The sequence below is a fragment of the Rhinatrema bivittatum genome, chromosome 11, assembly GCF_901001135.1.
Source record: "Rhinatrema bivittatum chromosome 11, aRhiBiv1.1, whole genome shotgun sequence".
NCBI classification, from domain to species: domain Eukaryota; kingdom Metazoa; phylum Chordata; class Amphibia; order Gymnophiona; family Rhinatrematidae; genus Rhinatrema; species Rhinatrema bivittatum.
In genome coordinates this window covers 85,461,936-85,478,773 of record NC_042625.1, presented here as the reverse complement: position 1 = coordinate 85,478,773, position 16,838 = coordinate 85,461,936, and the positions used below count along the sequence as shown (strand labels likewise).

General features: G+C 45.3%; 1 protein-coding gene across 4 annotated transcripts in view; it reads right to left on the bottom strand.

Moving 5' to 3' along the window:
• The window catches only part of L3MBTL3 (L3MBTL histone methyl-lysine binding protein 3), a 71,215-nt gene that overhangs the window by 36,691 nt on the left and 17,686 nt on the right, over window positions 1-16,838 (bottom strand). For all 4 annotated transcript variants that reach the window (XM_029571299.1, XM_029571296.1, XM_029571300.1 and 1 more), the window contains exons 7-12: window positions 16,224-16,312; window positions 11,567-11,671; window positions 8,045-8,180; window positions 5,604-5,695; window positions 952-1,103; window positions 331-407 (exon numbers count right to left, since the gene is read on the bottom strand). In XM_029571299.1, the coding sequence (XP_029427159.1) occupies window positions 331-407; window positions 952-1,103; window positions 5,604-5,695; window positions 8,045-8,180; window positions 11,567-11,671; window positions 16,224-16,312 (651 nt within the window). The remainder of the gene's footprint in view (window positions 1-330; window positions 408-951; window positions 1,104-5,603; window positions 5,696-8,044; window positions 8,181-11,566; window positions 11,672-16,223; window positions 16,313-16,838) is intronic.

The window sequence follows — 16,838 nt, the reverse complement described above, 5'->3', positions numbered from 1 at the left end:
CAGTCCAGGGACACAGATCTTTTCCCTTCTAATCTAAGCCATCCATCTAAAATCAGACAGTGGTCTTGAACCAGCTCTCAAAAGGCTGCTGTCCATCACGGACATTACTCTTCCCCTCTCCATTTACTGACAATCCCAGCAAAAACTATTTTCAGGAACAATGGAATTACTGAAATTTACAGAGTCAATGGCAGAGAGGATTTCTGCAGACTTGACAGTAAAATGTTCTAACTAGTACTTCCTGCTTCATAAATAATTTCTGAAGAAATCAAAGAGCTGGGTCTGCTCATTCAGTGATAATCAGAGGGGAATGTCCTGCCTGAAGTGTACCTGGTGGTGTTGTCAGCGTGGTACCCGTCTCCAAGCAGTATCCAACCGGACGAATGTATGGACTACTAGCGTCACACCTGTATCCAAAAAGGACAAAAGGCAGTTCCGGTTAATGCCTCAGAATATCAGAAAGGCCCAGTTTCCCCGCTCTTCATTTTTGGGTTACATATAAGGAACATCCTGCGGCCCATAATAAGGAAGTTTAGGATGGCATCACCTATAATACAGAACCTGCTGAACCCATGCCTGGTTTATCTGGATATCTGAATGCAATTAAAGGGGATCTCAACCATTACATCATTTTTGGGGACTAATCCTCTGGCAAATTCCAGGAGCAAATACGACCCTTTAAATTTATGTCTGCGGTACAGTTTTTCTTTCATTGAACCTGGAGGAGACGTGTTTTGAAACTTGCCAGTCTATCGCTGATAAGTAGTTCTGGATGCTTCACACATCCAAGGCCCCACATTCTCCTAAGGTCAGCCCTTCTACAGATCCAACAGATTGCCGCCCTATGGTAAAGCTGACAAGGATTCTTCAAGAATACAAAGTAGAACTCAAAATCTTTTTTTTTCAATGTTCTGGAAAGCGCCATGCAGTCGCCTTTGCCTGTGCCCTTACCAATAGTCATAGCTCTCGTCCCAGTTGTCGAAGTGGATCAGCAATCTGTTTTCCACCATGTCCGCTATGGTTGCCACACACATCAGCGAGGGGTTCTTCCTGTCCACTGCCTCCAGCTTCATCCCCACCCGGAAACCCGAAGGCGTAACAGGCTAGAAACAGACACGGTGACAACGCAGGGAGAGGAAAATGACTGTCTTATTGGCGAGTCAGCAGTCATGCAAACAAATTAAAACAAAGGACAGAACCAAAGCCATCTTTCCAGTTTCATCTGAAACTTGCTTGTATCGGGCACTAGCACTTATCAACCCTCAAAGTTATTAGTAATGCATTTAACCGATTGCTTACAGCCAGAGATCCTGGACTGTAGATTCCTTAACACTGGCACACAAGTCATATACAGGTCAATACTCAAAAGCCATTTAGACGGAAAACCGAAAAGTTATCAGCCTAAATGGCTTCCCGGCTATATTGAGAGAAGTAAGCAGCTAGATTATAACCGCATAACTTGGGGGCGCTCCTGGGCGGAGCAGTTAGCCGCATAAGTTATGTGGCTAACTGATCGGGTTAGACATAACCGGCTAACTTTAAGACAGTCAGGAATATTTTCAAACACAGAGATGTGGCCTTTGTAATAAAAGGAGGTGTTACAAAGGCCACAAATCCCTATTGGGCCGATACAGTACAGTGCGCACTAGCTTTACCCCTTATTCGAAAACACGCGTCCAACCCCCCCCCCCCAAACCTAATAGCGCCCGCAACATGTAAATGCATGTTGCGGGCGCTATTAGGTATTCCCGTGCGATTCAGAAAGTAAAATGTGCAGCCGAGCCGCACACTTTACTTTCAGAAATTAGCGCCTACCCAAAGGTAGGCGTTAATTTCTCCGGGCACCGGGAAAGTGCATAGAAAAGCAGTAAAAACTGCTTTTCTGTGCACCCTCCGACTTCATATCATGGCGATATTTCGGAGGTCCCGAAAGTTAAAAAAAGAAAAAAAAAATTTTGAAATAGACCTGCGGCTCGAAAACCGGACGTGTGTCTGTCAGCGGGCTCGAGAACCGACGCCAGCAAAATTGAGCGTCAGCTGTCAAACCCGCTGACAGCCGCCGCTCCTGTCCAAAATGAGGCGGTAGGGACGCGCTAGTGTCCCTAGCGCCCCTTTTTACCGCCGGCCCTAATTTAAATAAATTAATTTACTGTATCGCGCGCACAGGAGTGTCCCCTGTGCATGCACCAGGAGAGCGGGCGCTCCCCCGCTCTCCCGCAATTTTTACTATATCGTCCAGTATGTTAGAAAAGTTAACAAAAACGTTAAGAGGAAAAAGAAACCAAACTGGTTCTCAAAAGAGGTGGCTGAAAAAATAAAGGCAAAAAGAACAGCGATCAAAGAGTACAAAGGATCCCAAAAAGAGTAAGCCAGGGAAGAATACTTAATGAAAGCAAAGGAGATGAAGAAAGAAGTCAGGAAAGCAAAAGGATTTCTAAAGCGAGGTGACAAAACATTTTTCAGATGGGTGACAGAGCAATGTGTGGAGAAAGAAGAGGAAATAGCAGAAATATTAAACGAATACTTCAGTTCGATGTTCACTAAAGACGACCCTGGAGAAGGACCATCGCTAATTAACAAGACTTTGGATGGGGGTGGAGTAGACAAAACTCCGTTTGCAGAAGAGAATGTATGGGAAGAGCTAGGAAAACTGAAAGTGGACAAGGTCATGGGGCCGGATGAGGTTCATCCCAGGATACTGAGGGAGCTCAGAGACGTGCTGGCGGGTCCGCTGCGAGACCTGTTCAATAAATCCCCGGAAACAGGAGCGGTGCCGCAGGAACGGAGAAGAGCTGTGGTGGTCCCGCTTCACAAGACTGGTAGCAGAGAGGAGACTGGATCTACAGGCCTGTTAGCCTCTCCTCTGTGGTGGGAAAATTAATGGAGACTCTGCTGAAAGAAAGGATAATGAACTATCTATCTATAGTCAGGAGGATTGCTGGACCAGAGGCAGCATGGATTCACCAGGAGAAGGTCCTGTCAGACAAATCTGATTTTTTTTTTTATTGGGTGACTAGAGAACTGGATTGAGGAAGAGCACTTGATGTGATTTACTTGGATTTCAGCAAAGCTTTTTACATGGTCCCGCATAGGAGGCGCGTATATAAAATGAGAAGCTTGGGGGGTGGGTGCAGAGGTCGTGGAGTGGATTACAAACTGGTTGACTGACAGGAGACAGAGTGTAATGGGAAATGGAACCTGCTCTGAAGAGAGAGCCATGCTGAATGGAGCGCCACAGGGATCGGTTCTGGGACTGGTCCGGCTCAATATCTTTGCGAGAGACATAGCGAAAGGGATAGAAGGTAAAAGTTTGTCTATTTGCAGATGATACTAAGATCTGCAACAGATTGGACACTACTGAAGGAGTAGAGAGAATGAAAAGGGATTTCAGAAAGCTTGAAAAGTGGTCAAAGACTTGGCAGCTGGGATTACATGCAAAGAAAGTGCAGACATGCATCTAGGGTGCAGTAATCCAAAAAGAGCAGTATATGATGGGCAGTGAATGGCTAATGTGCACGGATTGGGAGAGGGCTCTTGGGGTACTAGTGTCTGGTGATCTGAAGGTGGTGAAGCAAAGGGGCAAGGTGATAGCTAAAGCCAGAAGAATGCTGGGCTGCACAGAGAGAGGAATAACCAGCAGGAAAAAAGAGAGGTGGTGATGCCCTCATACAGGTCCTTGGCGAGGCCTCACTAGGAGTATTGTGTTCAGTTCTGGAGCCCGTATCTCAAAAAGGATAAGGACAGGACAGAGGCAGTCCAGAGAAGGGCAACCAAAACGGTGTGGGGTCTGTATCGGAAGAATTATGGGGAGAGGCTGAAGGATCTGAATATGTATATCCTGGAAGAGAGGAGGTGCAGGGGAGATAGGATACAGACCTTCAGATACCTGAAAGGTTTTAATTATCTTTGAACTTTTTCTGTTGTAAAGGAAACTGTAGAACTAGGGGTCACAAAATGAAACTCCAGGAGAGAAGACTCAGAACCAACATCAGGAAATTCTTCTTCACAGAGAGGGTGGTGGATTCCTAGATTGCCCTTCCAGAAGAGGTGGTGAGGATGAAAACAGTAAACAAACTGAAAAGGGCATGAGACCCTTAAACACGGGAGGTTGGAAATGAAGAAAAAGGGTGCATGGGGGTAACCTGCACCGAGCGGCAGTTACTATCCTTAACAGAAGACATGGGCATTACTACCCTTAACCAATTAGCCTGATTTTTGTGACAACTGCAACATTGCTTTCTGCTTCGATGGCAGGGCCCAGACTTTTACAGTCTAGGGTACTGATATGCAGACGTTAGGGAAACAGGGCAGGACAGCTTCTACAGCCAAAAAGCAAAGCACGTTCAAGCAGCATTGTCTGAATTATCATGAAGGCTGCTCATCCTGTAAAAACAATTTTGTAATGGGTTTGACAGATGCTTGGTTTAGATTGTAAATATTGCTACCCTTTACATAAGGCTAGGGAGTAACCTGCATGGAACAGTAATTACTAGCACAGGAAACTTGCTGGGCAGACTGAATGGGCCATCTGGTCTTTTTTCTGCAGTCATTACTCTGTTACTACGTTATATTCCTCCAGCCCATGGCTATACCGGCCTTGGGTGATAGCAGTTGATGAGACATAATATGTCATGTCCATGAAGCCTAAAGGCACACGTCAGATCTGACTGAATGGCAAAAAAAAAAAAATCATGCAAATGAAGATAAGCTCTACCACATCCCTCAAAGCAGAAAATCAAAACTGTAAAGCAAGCTAGCATTCGGCCTAGGAAAAATAGCACAGTTCAACTGGGATTTATTATTGGCTCCCATAATTTTGTTACAACTCAAAAGTGACCTCCAAAAAAAAAAAACCAAAACAATTTATATGCATTTTATAGTCTGTAAATGAAAAAAAGTCTGGAACCCCTTCAAGTACAAAAGTCCTGAAAAACAGACAACGTTTAGTAATACTCTCTATGGAACCACCTGCCTGTAGCAAGAGTCACATAGCTTTCCAGTGGTGTACCGCACACAGATGATGGACAACCAAGGGGCTGGGACATGCTTCCCTTGTGTCATCTTGTGGCAACTTTAATTTACTGGAAATACTATTTTTAAGCTGAAACTTTGCAGCCTCCTTTTTTGGAATAAAGATATAAATTTCTCTTAATTGCTGTGGACTGTATGCGCCTTGCTACACCTTATTTGCTATTTGGACAACCAAGGGTTCCCCATCAACACCAAGAACCCACCTACAAGGTACCACACATGGGAACTCAGCAATTTTCTCACCTAGAATTCTCGTCAAAGAACGGTTGTGTTTTTTGGTTTTTTTTAAATGTATTCAGTAAATGATAATATCTGCCTTTGAATTAACAAGGATACGGTTGAGTCTAAGAAGCTCCTTAATGAAATTCCACTGTTGTCTCGTTAGCTCTAATTACATCTATTTGGTTCACCTTAACTATTATGCCAGAAACACCACAACAAATAAGCACAGACCCATGCTGGCAAGATGAAAAAATCTCTCTCTCCCTTTTTCAGATGCTGCATTAACAAGTCTCATGTCTGCTTTCTATAACAGGAATTCGACAGCTTTTAAAAGTTGTTGCTTGACTTACTGTGTTGAGGCTCTTGAAAAGATTCTTAGGCACTGCCTGAGCTTTGCAGTTCTTCAGGTAGGAAGCCCAATTAAAATCCCCATCTTTGTAGCCTAGGAAGAAGAGGAAAAGCTGCAAACAGTAAGGAAGCAAAATAATCCTAAGGGAATTTTTTCAGATTGTATGGAATGGGAGAGGTTCAGTTACCAGCCTTGTTCCATTTTAACAGCAAACATGGGTTCATCAGAGAGAGGATTTTAAGAACCATCTATAACATTCTCCCTTAACAAGCCGCATATAGTCAACGGACTATTGCACCAGTGAAAACTGAAAACTTCTATCAGGAAAGCAAGCTAACAGGCGAGACAACCTGGTACTGGAGGGAACCATATAAATATTTTATATACATAATACTAATAGCAACAGAAAGAGAGGAGCATATTAATAAATATATACCATGTCGCAAAACCCAGCCTGCCTACCAGCCTGTCCACCAGCTTTGTCATGGACCACTGTAGGCAGCCTTATTGTCTCTCTCTCTGCACTGATGCTCTCGCACTTTCTTTGGGACACTTGGACTCATAAGAACATAAGGCTTGCCATATTGTGTCACACCAAGGGTCCATCAAGTCCAGCATCCTGTTTCCAACAGTGGCCAACCAGGTCACAAGTATCTGGCAGGATCCTAAGAGGCAGACAGATTCCAAGCTGCTTATCCCAAGAATAAGCAGTGGATTTCTGCAACTCCACCTTAATAATGATTAAATGGACTTTTCCTCCAGGAACTTGTCCAAACCTTTTTTTAAACACAGCTACACTAATAGCTTTCACCACATCCTCTGGCAATGAATTCCAGAGCTTAATTATGCACTGGATAAAAAAATAATTTTCTCTTATTATTTTTAAATGTATCACCTAGTAACTTCATTGTGGTGTCCCTTGGTCTTTGTACTTTTTTGAAAGAATAAACAACCGATTAACGTTTATTCTTTACACTCATTTTATAGAGCTCTATCATATCCCCCCCCCTCAGCTGTCTCTTCTCCAAACCGAAGAGTCCTAACCTCTTTAGCCTTTCTACATAGGGGAGCCGTTCCATCCCTTTTATCATTTTGGTCACCCTTCTCTGTACCTTTTCTAATTCTGCTAAATCTTTTTTGGCATGCGGTGACCAGAACTGCACACAATATTCAAGATGAGGGCACACCATGGCGCAAAAGAGAGGCATTATGATATTCTCCGTTCCTTTCCTGATCATGCCTAGCACTCAGGACTCGTGAACCCAATCAGCAGTCTCATGTCAAGGCAGAGTGCAGAACCTCAGGCAAGTAGCTAAGCTCCAAAAAAGATCACACGGGTCACAATAATATTTGAAAACTGATGTTCTCTGCGAAAAGCAAATACCAGGAGGAAAAAAAATGAAAAGGAAAGTATGGGTAATAAACGCCTTTAAATATAGGAAGAAAGCGAAATGGTGTTCGTCAGCAGACTTCAGTCTTGTGTGTCGATAAATATAAGTGGTTTATTTATAGAAGTCATAATTATTAGGGATATGCAGGCCAAAAAAATAAAAATAAATGCGCTTCAGTTCATTGTTTCATTTTGGGAAGGGGTTCAACTTTCAGTTAGGTTTGTTTGCCGAATCGAAACAAAAAAAACCCCCCTACAAAACACAAAAAAAAAAACCCTGAAATGGGGCCCTCCCCCTCCATCAAGGCTTTAAGGCCCAGCCCCTTCCAGTTCCCCTGTCAAAGCAACGCTGGACATGCCGAGTACTGGACAATTGTTCCAGCAGCAGTTATGAGTGCGGCGGCTGGGGTTCTATGTAACCAGTTATATTCTCTGAATACAGCCAGCTAAGGTTAAAGGTTACCGAGGGACACACTCCCGGATAACTTTAGCCTTGCTCTTGGCCACATCTTGGAGCTAGCCAAATATCCCTTTGGAGTTAGCCTTAATAAGTTAAGTTATTTAGCTAACTCAGCTTTGTCCCGGAACAACCTGGACAGGCCTAATAAGTTTATCCAGATATGTACAGCTGATATTCCAAACTGGGCATTTATCTGGATAACTAGAAAAGTTATTCAAAGACATTTATCCAGGTATCAACCTAAACACAAAACCAAAAAAACAGTTCTTAGCAATATCTTACACATTGCTTCTTTGGGTAAAATTATTACAGATCCACTACCTGGAGCCCAAACCTTTCTCTCTGTTTAGCAACACCTAAAGCCTGTACCAATTCTTCCCGGCAGGTGTGCTCCTTAAACGTTTCTAAAGGCTGTACAGATTTTATGTTCATCCATTTTTTTTGTTTCACACTTTTCCAGCAGAAAGAATTCAAAGCTCTGTACAAGGAACCAACACTGCAGTGCAGTCCTTGAATAGTACATTAAAAGCAGAAAGCCAGCCAGACAGATTGACTTTATGGGATGGTCCTTTTCACATTTTTCTACACGTACCTTTTGGAGGCATGAGCTTGTGACTGGTTTTCTCACACCAGCTGATGGGGTGGATGTCTGGCGAATCAGCATTTATCCAGAAATCATAGCAATCTGCATAGCCATCAAAATGTAGTCTCAATCTGTAGCCTTGTACCTACCAACAGAAATCAAGCATGCTTTCATTTTCTGCCGTCTTTACCATTATTTCAGTTGACGTGGCAGCACGGTCAGTGTACACAAAGCTATAGAGCAAGTTCACATGGTTTTCAAGGTCAGTCCTGAACAGTTTATAATGTTAAGTCTGAGCAACTGGAGGTTGGTCAAGGTCACACAAAGTATGAAAGGATGATGTCCAGGTTCGGCGCTCTCTGCTCTAAGCAATGCCACACCCTGCTCTTCCAGACTCCCGCCGCCCTTCAGTGCACACAGAAATGTAGAGGTGAATTTTAAAAGCCCGATGTGTGCCGAAATTAGAGGATGCGTGAAAATGTTGGGCCGGCGTGCACCGAGCAGGATTTTAAAAGCTGCCCAAGTACGCGCGTCCTCGCCACTGCGGGCACGAATGAAAAGTTCCAAAAAAAAAAAAAGGGGCAGGGCACTGGCATTTCTGGGTGTTACATTGAAATCAGCGTGTAAATACTTACACGCACAGGAGTGCGCCGGGGTCCCTGCCACATAACTTTTCTTCTGCTATGAAGGCCATGTAAGTTGCAAAACAAAAAGATTCTAGGCAGATCAGCGGGGTTTTAAAGGTCGGGGGTTAACAGGGGAGGCTTTGGAAGTCCTATCCCTTACCTGGGCACACTGGGAACAAACTGGGAAAACTGATAATGGCGTCAGCACGCGTGTCTTAAACACCCCCCACCACTTACATGGCAGAAGCAGCATTTACGCGCATAGGTGTACGTCCACTTAAAATTACGTGCACATGTGCGCACGGTCAGGCTATTTTTTTTTTTTTTAAACATGCGCACATGTGTTATAAAATGGCTGCATCCCTGGGCACGGGCCGAACGTACGAACATGTGCGCCGGTTTAAAAGTTACCGTCACAGGAAGCAATAAGCTCCAGGGTCAGAAGCTGCAGCTGGATGCATCAGTGCAGCGCCTTCCAAACAGCAGACTACAAAGGAATTAGTGGGTCATGTAATGAAACGCCACACACAAGCCTGCAAAAACGCAACTGCAGTCAGGACACTTATCCTAACCTGCAGCAGAAAGAAAATCAGACCCCAAAAAAAAAAACCTTTCTGTTTCTGCACCACTGGAGAATATCTGGATATCCGTTTGTAGTTGTGACACAAGAACTGTTTCAGCTAAGCAAGAAAAGATCTTCCTGCCCATGAATGTGTCCTCTATTCTTAGGTAGGTCCAGAACCTTTATAATAATGGAAAGGGTGGCATTTTACAGCAGGGTGTCCCAGGTTCAGTGCCTGGCAGGGCAGCAGTAACATTTTGTCTTTCATCCTTTCCAGGGACATTTAGACCCTCAAGGTGTAGCAGCTTTAACCACTGAAGCCTTTACTTTAAGCTTAATTATGCACCCCTCTGTTATTAGCCACATAGGTAAAGTTTACAGCTTCCTACCTGTACAGAAGTAGCTAATTAAGCCCCCAACAGAAGCTGAAAAGGCTTAAAAGGAGTCTTAGGCTATTTCCCGCTTACAAGACTGACAATGTCTCGTAGGGAAGCGCATGCGAGAGAAACAAAATAGAAAAATGACAACGGACATTTCTATTTTGTTTCAGGTCGTTTTCAAAACAAAACAATTTAAATTATGACAAAATTTCGGCAGAATTCCATTTCATTTTAAAAATCTAAAAAAAAAAAAAAAAAAAAAAAAGTCACCCATCAGGCCTAGGCCTAGAACCAGACCCAAATCCGGGACCCTGAATAAGGCCTGGGCTCAGGTGTCAGGACCCGGCTTATGGACTGGGCCGGGCTGAGGTCCAGGCGTTGGGACCTGGTCCCAGCATCAGATCTGGGCTCGGGCCTTGGTTTGAGCCAAGGGCCTCCATTGTTGGGCCTGGGCCCGGTGTCAGTGCCCCCGACAGAGAAGGTAAAGTGGGGAGGGGACGGGGGATTTCCTGACCCCCAGCAAAACATTTTGGGCCTAGGCCTTTGCTCAGGCTTTGGCTGCAGCCCCGTCATGGGGCCCGGGTCCCGGCAAGACACCATCATCATGCTCAGATGTGAAGCTGGTGCCTCACCTAAGGAATAGGCCGAGACCCAAAGAAGAGGCCTGGGCTTAAGCCGGGCCCTGATGCCTAGGCCGGGCACCGGGGCCAGACCCAGAGGCCCAATCCCGAAGCCTCGGCCGAAGCTCAGTCCCAAAGGCACCCAGGCCTCTTAGGTCTTCTTCTCTCATCTTCTTTCTTCAAATGACAGTGTGTGCTGGGGATGTGCCAGAGAAAATTAACTCTAGTGCATCCACTCCAGCGCATCCCCAGCAGATGCAGCCATTTAAACAACAGAAGACCTATGAGGCCTGGGACTGACCCTGGGCTGAGGCCTCCGGACCGGGCCCTGGCCTGGGCAGAGGCCCAAATGTCAAGACCTGGCCTCCAGGCTGCGCTCCAGCATCAGGCCTAGGGTTTGGGCAGAGGCCTGGTGTCCAGCCTAGGCCCTAGCATTTGGACCAGGCCTACAAAGCCTGGGCCTACACCTTGTCTGCGGATTCCCCTCAGACTGGGTAAGCAGGGGCCAGGGAGATCCTAGCCCTAGCATTTTTCCAGGTGGGAAAGATAGTTGGTGGGGACGGGAGGTCTCGCCCTTTTTTTTAGCTTGCAGATAGCTGTCCCCTTGAAGCTGGAATCATTAGCTTCTGAAACATGGCCCCTAACAGGTTTTCTACGGGCATGAGTTTGGGCTTTGGACAAGGGCTTCACAGGCTTTTGGAATATGGCCCTCGATATAGGACCAGCGCATCCAATTTGTCTGACATGAGACCTGTTGATACTGGGATAAGTACAATTTTGTATGCTAACAAAAAAAAAAAATAATAATTCTAAAAAAAAAAAAAAAAAAAAAAAAAGATTTTTGCATAACATTTAAGTAGGACCAATGATTCTACATAATAGGGCACTGCAACTAACGGTTGCTTTCATGAGCTGTTAGCGATTTAATGAGCCTGAAGGATGACTGTCCTTTGATAAAAATCAGTTGGCATCAGCACCTGAATGTAATCCGCTGTGAAGTGCTGAAAGAGAGGAATATAAAAACTAAAAATAAATAAATTACAGCAAATAAGGGGGTGGAGTATATCATTTTGGATCTTTTAGTTCTCTCACTTTGGGACTTGGTTGTTTGGAAGAATATTTCCCTAACATACTGGAGTATATTTATCCCTGATCAGTTTGTATCTATTCTCCCAGGCTATCCCTATCATCAGACCAAACGCTCCCATCTCTCTTCTCGGTCAGAGCGGGAGCGCAGGAGTCCAGAATTCATATGAACAGCAAGAGAAACAGAAAAGCAGAGTCTGTCCCATACAAGACGTTAAGAAATGTGACGCACCGAACAGCACGTCAAGGGGAATTACCTCCGCTACAGTGAGGACACAAAACAGTGACGGGTGTTCGGGGTCCAGCCCCTCCAGCTTCATGCCTGCTTTAAATCCGTTCTTGCTTTGTGGGAAAGACTGAGACTAAAGAGACATCAAGAAAGAAAAATCCGTTGAATACATGGAGGAAGAGCATGAACTTTAATTACCCATAGCTGACTCTTACAAAACAGTCTGATTCTTATAAAAGATTTTTTTACCTAATTAAAAAAAAAAAAAGGATTGCTCACAAAACTGCCTCTGGAATTTGTCATTACACAAATCTAATGAAGAAGTCTGCTTTTCAAAAGAACACACACATTCCTGCAGATGTACATGGATCCCCCCCCCAAAAAAAAAATGTTTTGGACCCCTGACATGTCTTGAAAATTTGGTGTGAATAGGCCACCAATCACAAAATTTATTAGGAGAATATACATGCAGACACTGATCTCATAAACCTTCCTCTCTTCAGAAAACAGTCTAAGCAAAACAAAAAATGAACACCATCATTGCTTACCAAAATGAAGCTGTGATTTTGGAAACAGCATCTGATTTTTAAAAAGCTCTGTTTTTCTATTTTATTCTATTTTAATTTTTATTAATCAGAATTACAATAAAACACAATTTTTTTTTTTTAGAAGTACATCAAAATATAAATGGAAATAGTAATACAAGTCCTTAAGTTATACATTTCCACCCTATCTTCCACTATCCCCTCAGCATTTTTAATGTAGTATTGCAATATTAGAAATGTGCGTTTTAATGCGGCTGCAGGCATGAAATTCATAGAGCATATCTAACACAAGGGAAAAAAAACACCTTACTGGAATGAATTCAGAGATCTCAGTTAAATGTAGCTACTTGGGACACTTCATATGATAAGGGTGTCCAAAAAGATAGGGAGCTTGAGTGCAAGGTTTGTTCTGGGAAGTCCTGGCTGGACTCTGGTTTGGCTTGGGAACTTTTACAACTTTCCAAGAACATAAATGATAAAGAGGGTAGAATAGCTTCCTTGTTCTAAAGAAAGGTTAAACAATTTACAGCTCTTCAGCTTGGAGAAGAGACCACACGATAGGGGACATGATTGAGCAGGGGTGACCAACTCCATTCCTCAAGCGCCATAAACAGGTCTGGTTTTCAGGACATCTACAATGAATATGCATGAAATAAATAGGCACGTACTACTGCCACTATATGCAAATGTCATACATATTCATTATGGATATTTGCATAAAATGTTCATGCACTGAAAACCAGATCTGTTTGTGGCTCTTAAGGACCATAGCAGGCCACCCCTGTGGTACAGGTTTATAAAATCATGAGAGGGATAAATAGGGAAAGGTTATTTCCACTTTCAGATAGTACAAAGACTAGGAGATGCTCCATGAAACTAACCAGCAACAGATAAGACAAACAGAAGAAAGCTTAGCAAATCAGGGATATGCTTTCATTTCATCCGTTTCGGCAGTCGCACATACCTCACTGACTTTATATTATATATGCAGGAAAAACAGATAGCATGCGCATAACTCATTAAATATACATGCATACTATAGGAAAATTGGTTCTTACCTGCTAATTTTCATTCCTGTAGTACCACAGATCAGTCCAGACTCCTGGGTTATGCCTTCCCTCCAGCAGATGGAGACAGAGAAAGTTTTACTGACACCAACACTTAACATGAGGTGCCACCTTGTTATATGGAAATACATTATCTCTGTAGAGTTACAATGATTTTTTTTTTCATTCATTTCTTTGTTTTCCACATAAAGACAAACTGTGATGATCAAAAGGCATCGAGAAAAGAGATCCATACAAATCTAATCGTTTACAGCAGAGATCCACAACAGATATGCTCCCTCTAAATTCAGACAAAGTCTTCTATTTAGGTCTGGACAGCGGGCATGGGCTTTTTTATGTCAGAAATAGTTGCACATGGGGGGAGGGAGGGAATTAGCACATCTCTGCTCACCAAAACCATTGTGCATACACCCCAAAAGGTAATTTCACACTCAAAGCTATCTTTATAGAACTTCCTATTTCCACATCACCCCTAGAAACTCAACAAAACCCCACCCCCCACCCCCAAAACGAACCCCATTATCCCTATACCACATATTCTACTCAACACCCCTCAAGATCGGGGAGGAGATCTGTAAAAAATAAATCGGGTAAAGTAGAAAAAGTCAACAATGAAAGTATCTCCATACTCCATGCCTAAGGAAAGAAAAAACTAGGCACAAATCTCTCTTTGTGTTATACTGACAGAAACACTAATTAAAGAAAATGAAAAAGTAATGAAAATATCAGTGGTGTCTCAATGGCACAACTGACTAGAGGGAAAACATAGAACAGTGCACCACCCATAGATGAGGCTTAGTTTTAAAAGTCACCGAGCCTTTAAGTTCCACCGAGTTGAGTGGTCAAGGAGCAAATTAAATGAATCTGAAGGATTTGTGGAGGCTGAAGCCGCGATCCCATACCACTGAGGCAACATACTTCAGGCAGCTCACTTACGGCACAGTCTGAAAAACGTTCACACCATTTCACAGGGACCCCGCTACCAATACTTGACCAGGCCGGCTGGATAGTTCCTTTTCCATCCACAATCACTTGTGCCTGGTCTGAAGAGTCACAGGTGAAAACCTTCCTGTCTATCCAGAGTCTAAGTCACGCTGGATAGAGCACAGCAAACCGCACTCCTTTGCTGATTAAATCGCTGCAAATGCTGAACCAATGAAGGCCACTTATTCCCGGTCTGCCCAGGTCTGGAACCCAACCCCAGACCCACGGAAGTCCGAGACTGGGTCCCCAGCCCTGCCTGCTGGGCTAAATAAGCTTCATGGAGAAGTAAAACAAAAATCTGCCAAAAAGGCCGGAGGAGCTGCAGGCAACAGAGTGGACCCAGCTATGGAGGACCCAGGCACAGGCAGATCTGAGACATCTACCTCATCTGCCCTCCCCTGCTTCTCCATGGAGCTCGCGCGGACCGGGGAAAATCTGCCCCATCCTCCGTCGGCGCGGTCAGTGCCGCCTGATAATATAAAATGGCTGCCATTCCTGCGCAGAAAGAGAAAGAGACCCCGACCCGCTCCGAATTCCAGCACTCAGGGACAGCCGTGGAGAGAGACCTTGTACTTCTTTTCGCGGCAACTGGGCCCCCAGAAACACAAGCCGCATAGAAACCAAGGCAGCTCAGATGCGCGGCACACTGAGCCACGCACCATGATGCACCAAAACCTGGGGGAGGCAGAAGAAGCCCTTCTCCCTTTACCGCCAACCTCGCAAGGGGAGACAGCCATCCCACAGAATCCCCAGGCCTCCCGCGCCTTACCTCTGACTATACCTTCCTCTGGCTCTCTCTCTTATTTTTTAAACTTTAACAAACGCTAGCAAAAACTTCCCTCAGCATGGGACACAGAACTGTCCAGCACTATAGGAAGATCATCCAAATTCAAATAGGGAAAGCAAGCTGAGGAAAAAAAAAAAAAAGAAAAAAAAAACAGCCACCCTGGGCCCAGAGCCGCCTTAGCAGCCTCATGAAGGGGAGGGATCTGGACCACCAGATTTACACCCCACGGGATAACGGAGCGAGCATACCTCATCCACCTCATCCAGACAGGGAAGGATCCACCAGGACTCAAAAACTGGGAGGAAAGGCTCAAAAAATTAAATGTACTCTCCTGACTGCAGAACTGCAGGTTTTGCACAATCCACCATCTGCTGGAGACAGAGAAATACTGGGGAACTGCAGGAGGCACATGTGGTTATGTATCAGTGTCAGTAAAACTTTCTGGGGTAGATTTTCAGACGAGCGCGAACAGCCTACTTTTGTTTGCGCTCCAGGCGCAAACAAAAGTAGGCTGGATTTTAGTAGATACGCGCGTAGTCGCGCGTATCGGCTAAAATCCTGGATCGGCGCACGCAAGGCTATCGATTTCGTATAGCCTGCGCGCGCCGAGCCGCGCAGCCTACCCCCGTTCCCTCCTAGGCCGCTCCGAAATCGGAGCGGCCTAGAAGGGAACTTTCCTTTGCCCTCCCCTCACCTTCCCCTCCCTTCCCCTACCTAACCCACCCGCCCGGCCCTGTCTAAACCCCCATCCTACCTTTGTTGGGGGATTTACGCCTCCCAGAGGGAGGCGTAAATCCCCGCGCGCCAGCGGGCCTCCTGCGCGCCGGGCCGCGACCTGGGGGCGGGTACGGAGGGCGCGGCCACGCCCCCGGGCCATAGCCACGCCCCCGTACCCGCCCCCAAAACGCTGCCGACACGCCCCCGCAACGCCGCGCGCTCCGGCCCCGCCCCCGACACGCCTCCCGACACGCCCACTCCGAAAACCCCGGGACTTACGCGAGTCCCGGGGTTCTGCGCACGCCGGTGAGCCTATGTAAAATAGGCTCACCGGCGCGCAGGGCCCTGCTCACGTAAATCCGCCCGGTTTTGGGCGGATTTACGCGAGCAGGGCTCTGAAAATCCGCCCCTCTCTGTCTCCATCTGCTGGCAGGGATGTAAAATCTAGGAGTCTGGACTGATCTGGATATGTACTGCTACAGGACACGTTCATTTGAGTCTTTCACATTCCACAAAATTATTCTTATCCTTTTCCTCAAAAACAGTAACCCACAGGGAAAGCTGAATGTTAACAGAACCACCAACCTCTCGGAATAATTTCAGGGGTGCAGCCGGCATTTTCTCTTCCTCTAGGTATGTAATCCAGTTCCATACTTTCTTCTTCGCGGGCACAACTGAGCAAATAACAGGAGCCACAAAGGTACAAGAAGGATAACTTTTTACAAGTAAAGAGCACAGTGTTTACTAGATTTACAATATAAGCCCACTCAGCCATCAATACTACCTCTGGCTTCAAGAGAGAATTCTAACCACCTGCTTTATAAATCTGCCATTTCCACACTGTCCCTCTTCATGCATTTCTATTTTATTTCTGTTCATTTACTGTGTTAATCTTAAGCACAAAACTGAATCAACTAATGCTTTGAAAGCTGGGAGTGAAACGCATCAGCAGGTCTCCGTAATGGAATAGCAGGAGGTCATGGGGGTCAGGATGGAGGTGCATTGATAAAGCTGTATGTGTGTGCGCACATGTATAGGTGGGATGGGGGAGGGGAGGTCTCAATGCTAGAACAGCAGGGCGCGTTGATGGCAACAGCAAAGTGTACAAGCAGAGCCGCGAGCGTGCTGGTCTCCGTTCTGGGACAGGGGGTGCTGTATGGTGCCCTTGCCAGCTGTGTGGGTGGGTATTGAAACAGCAAA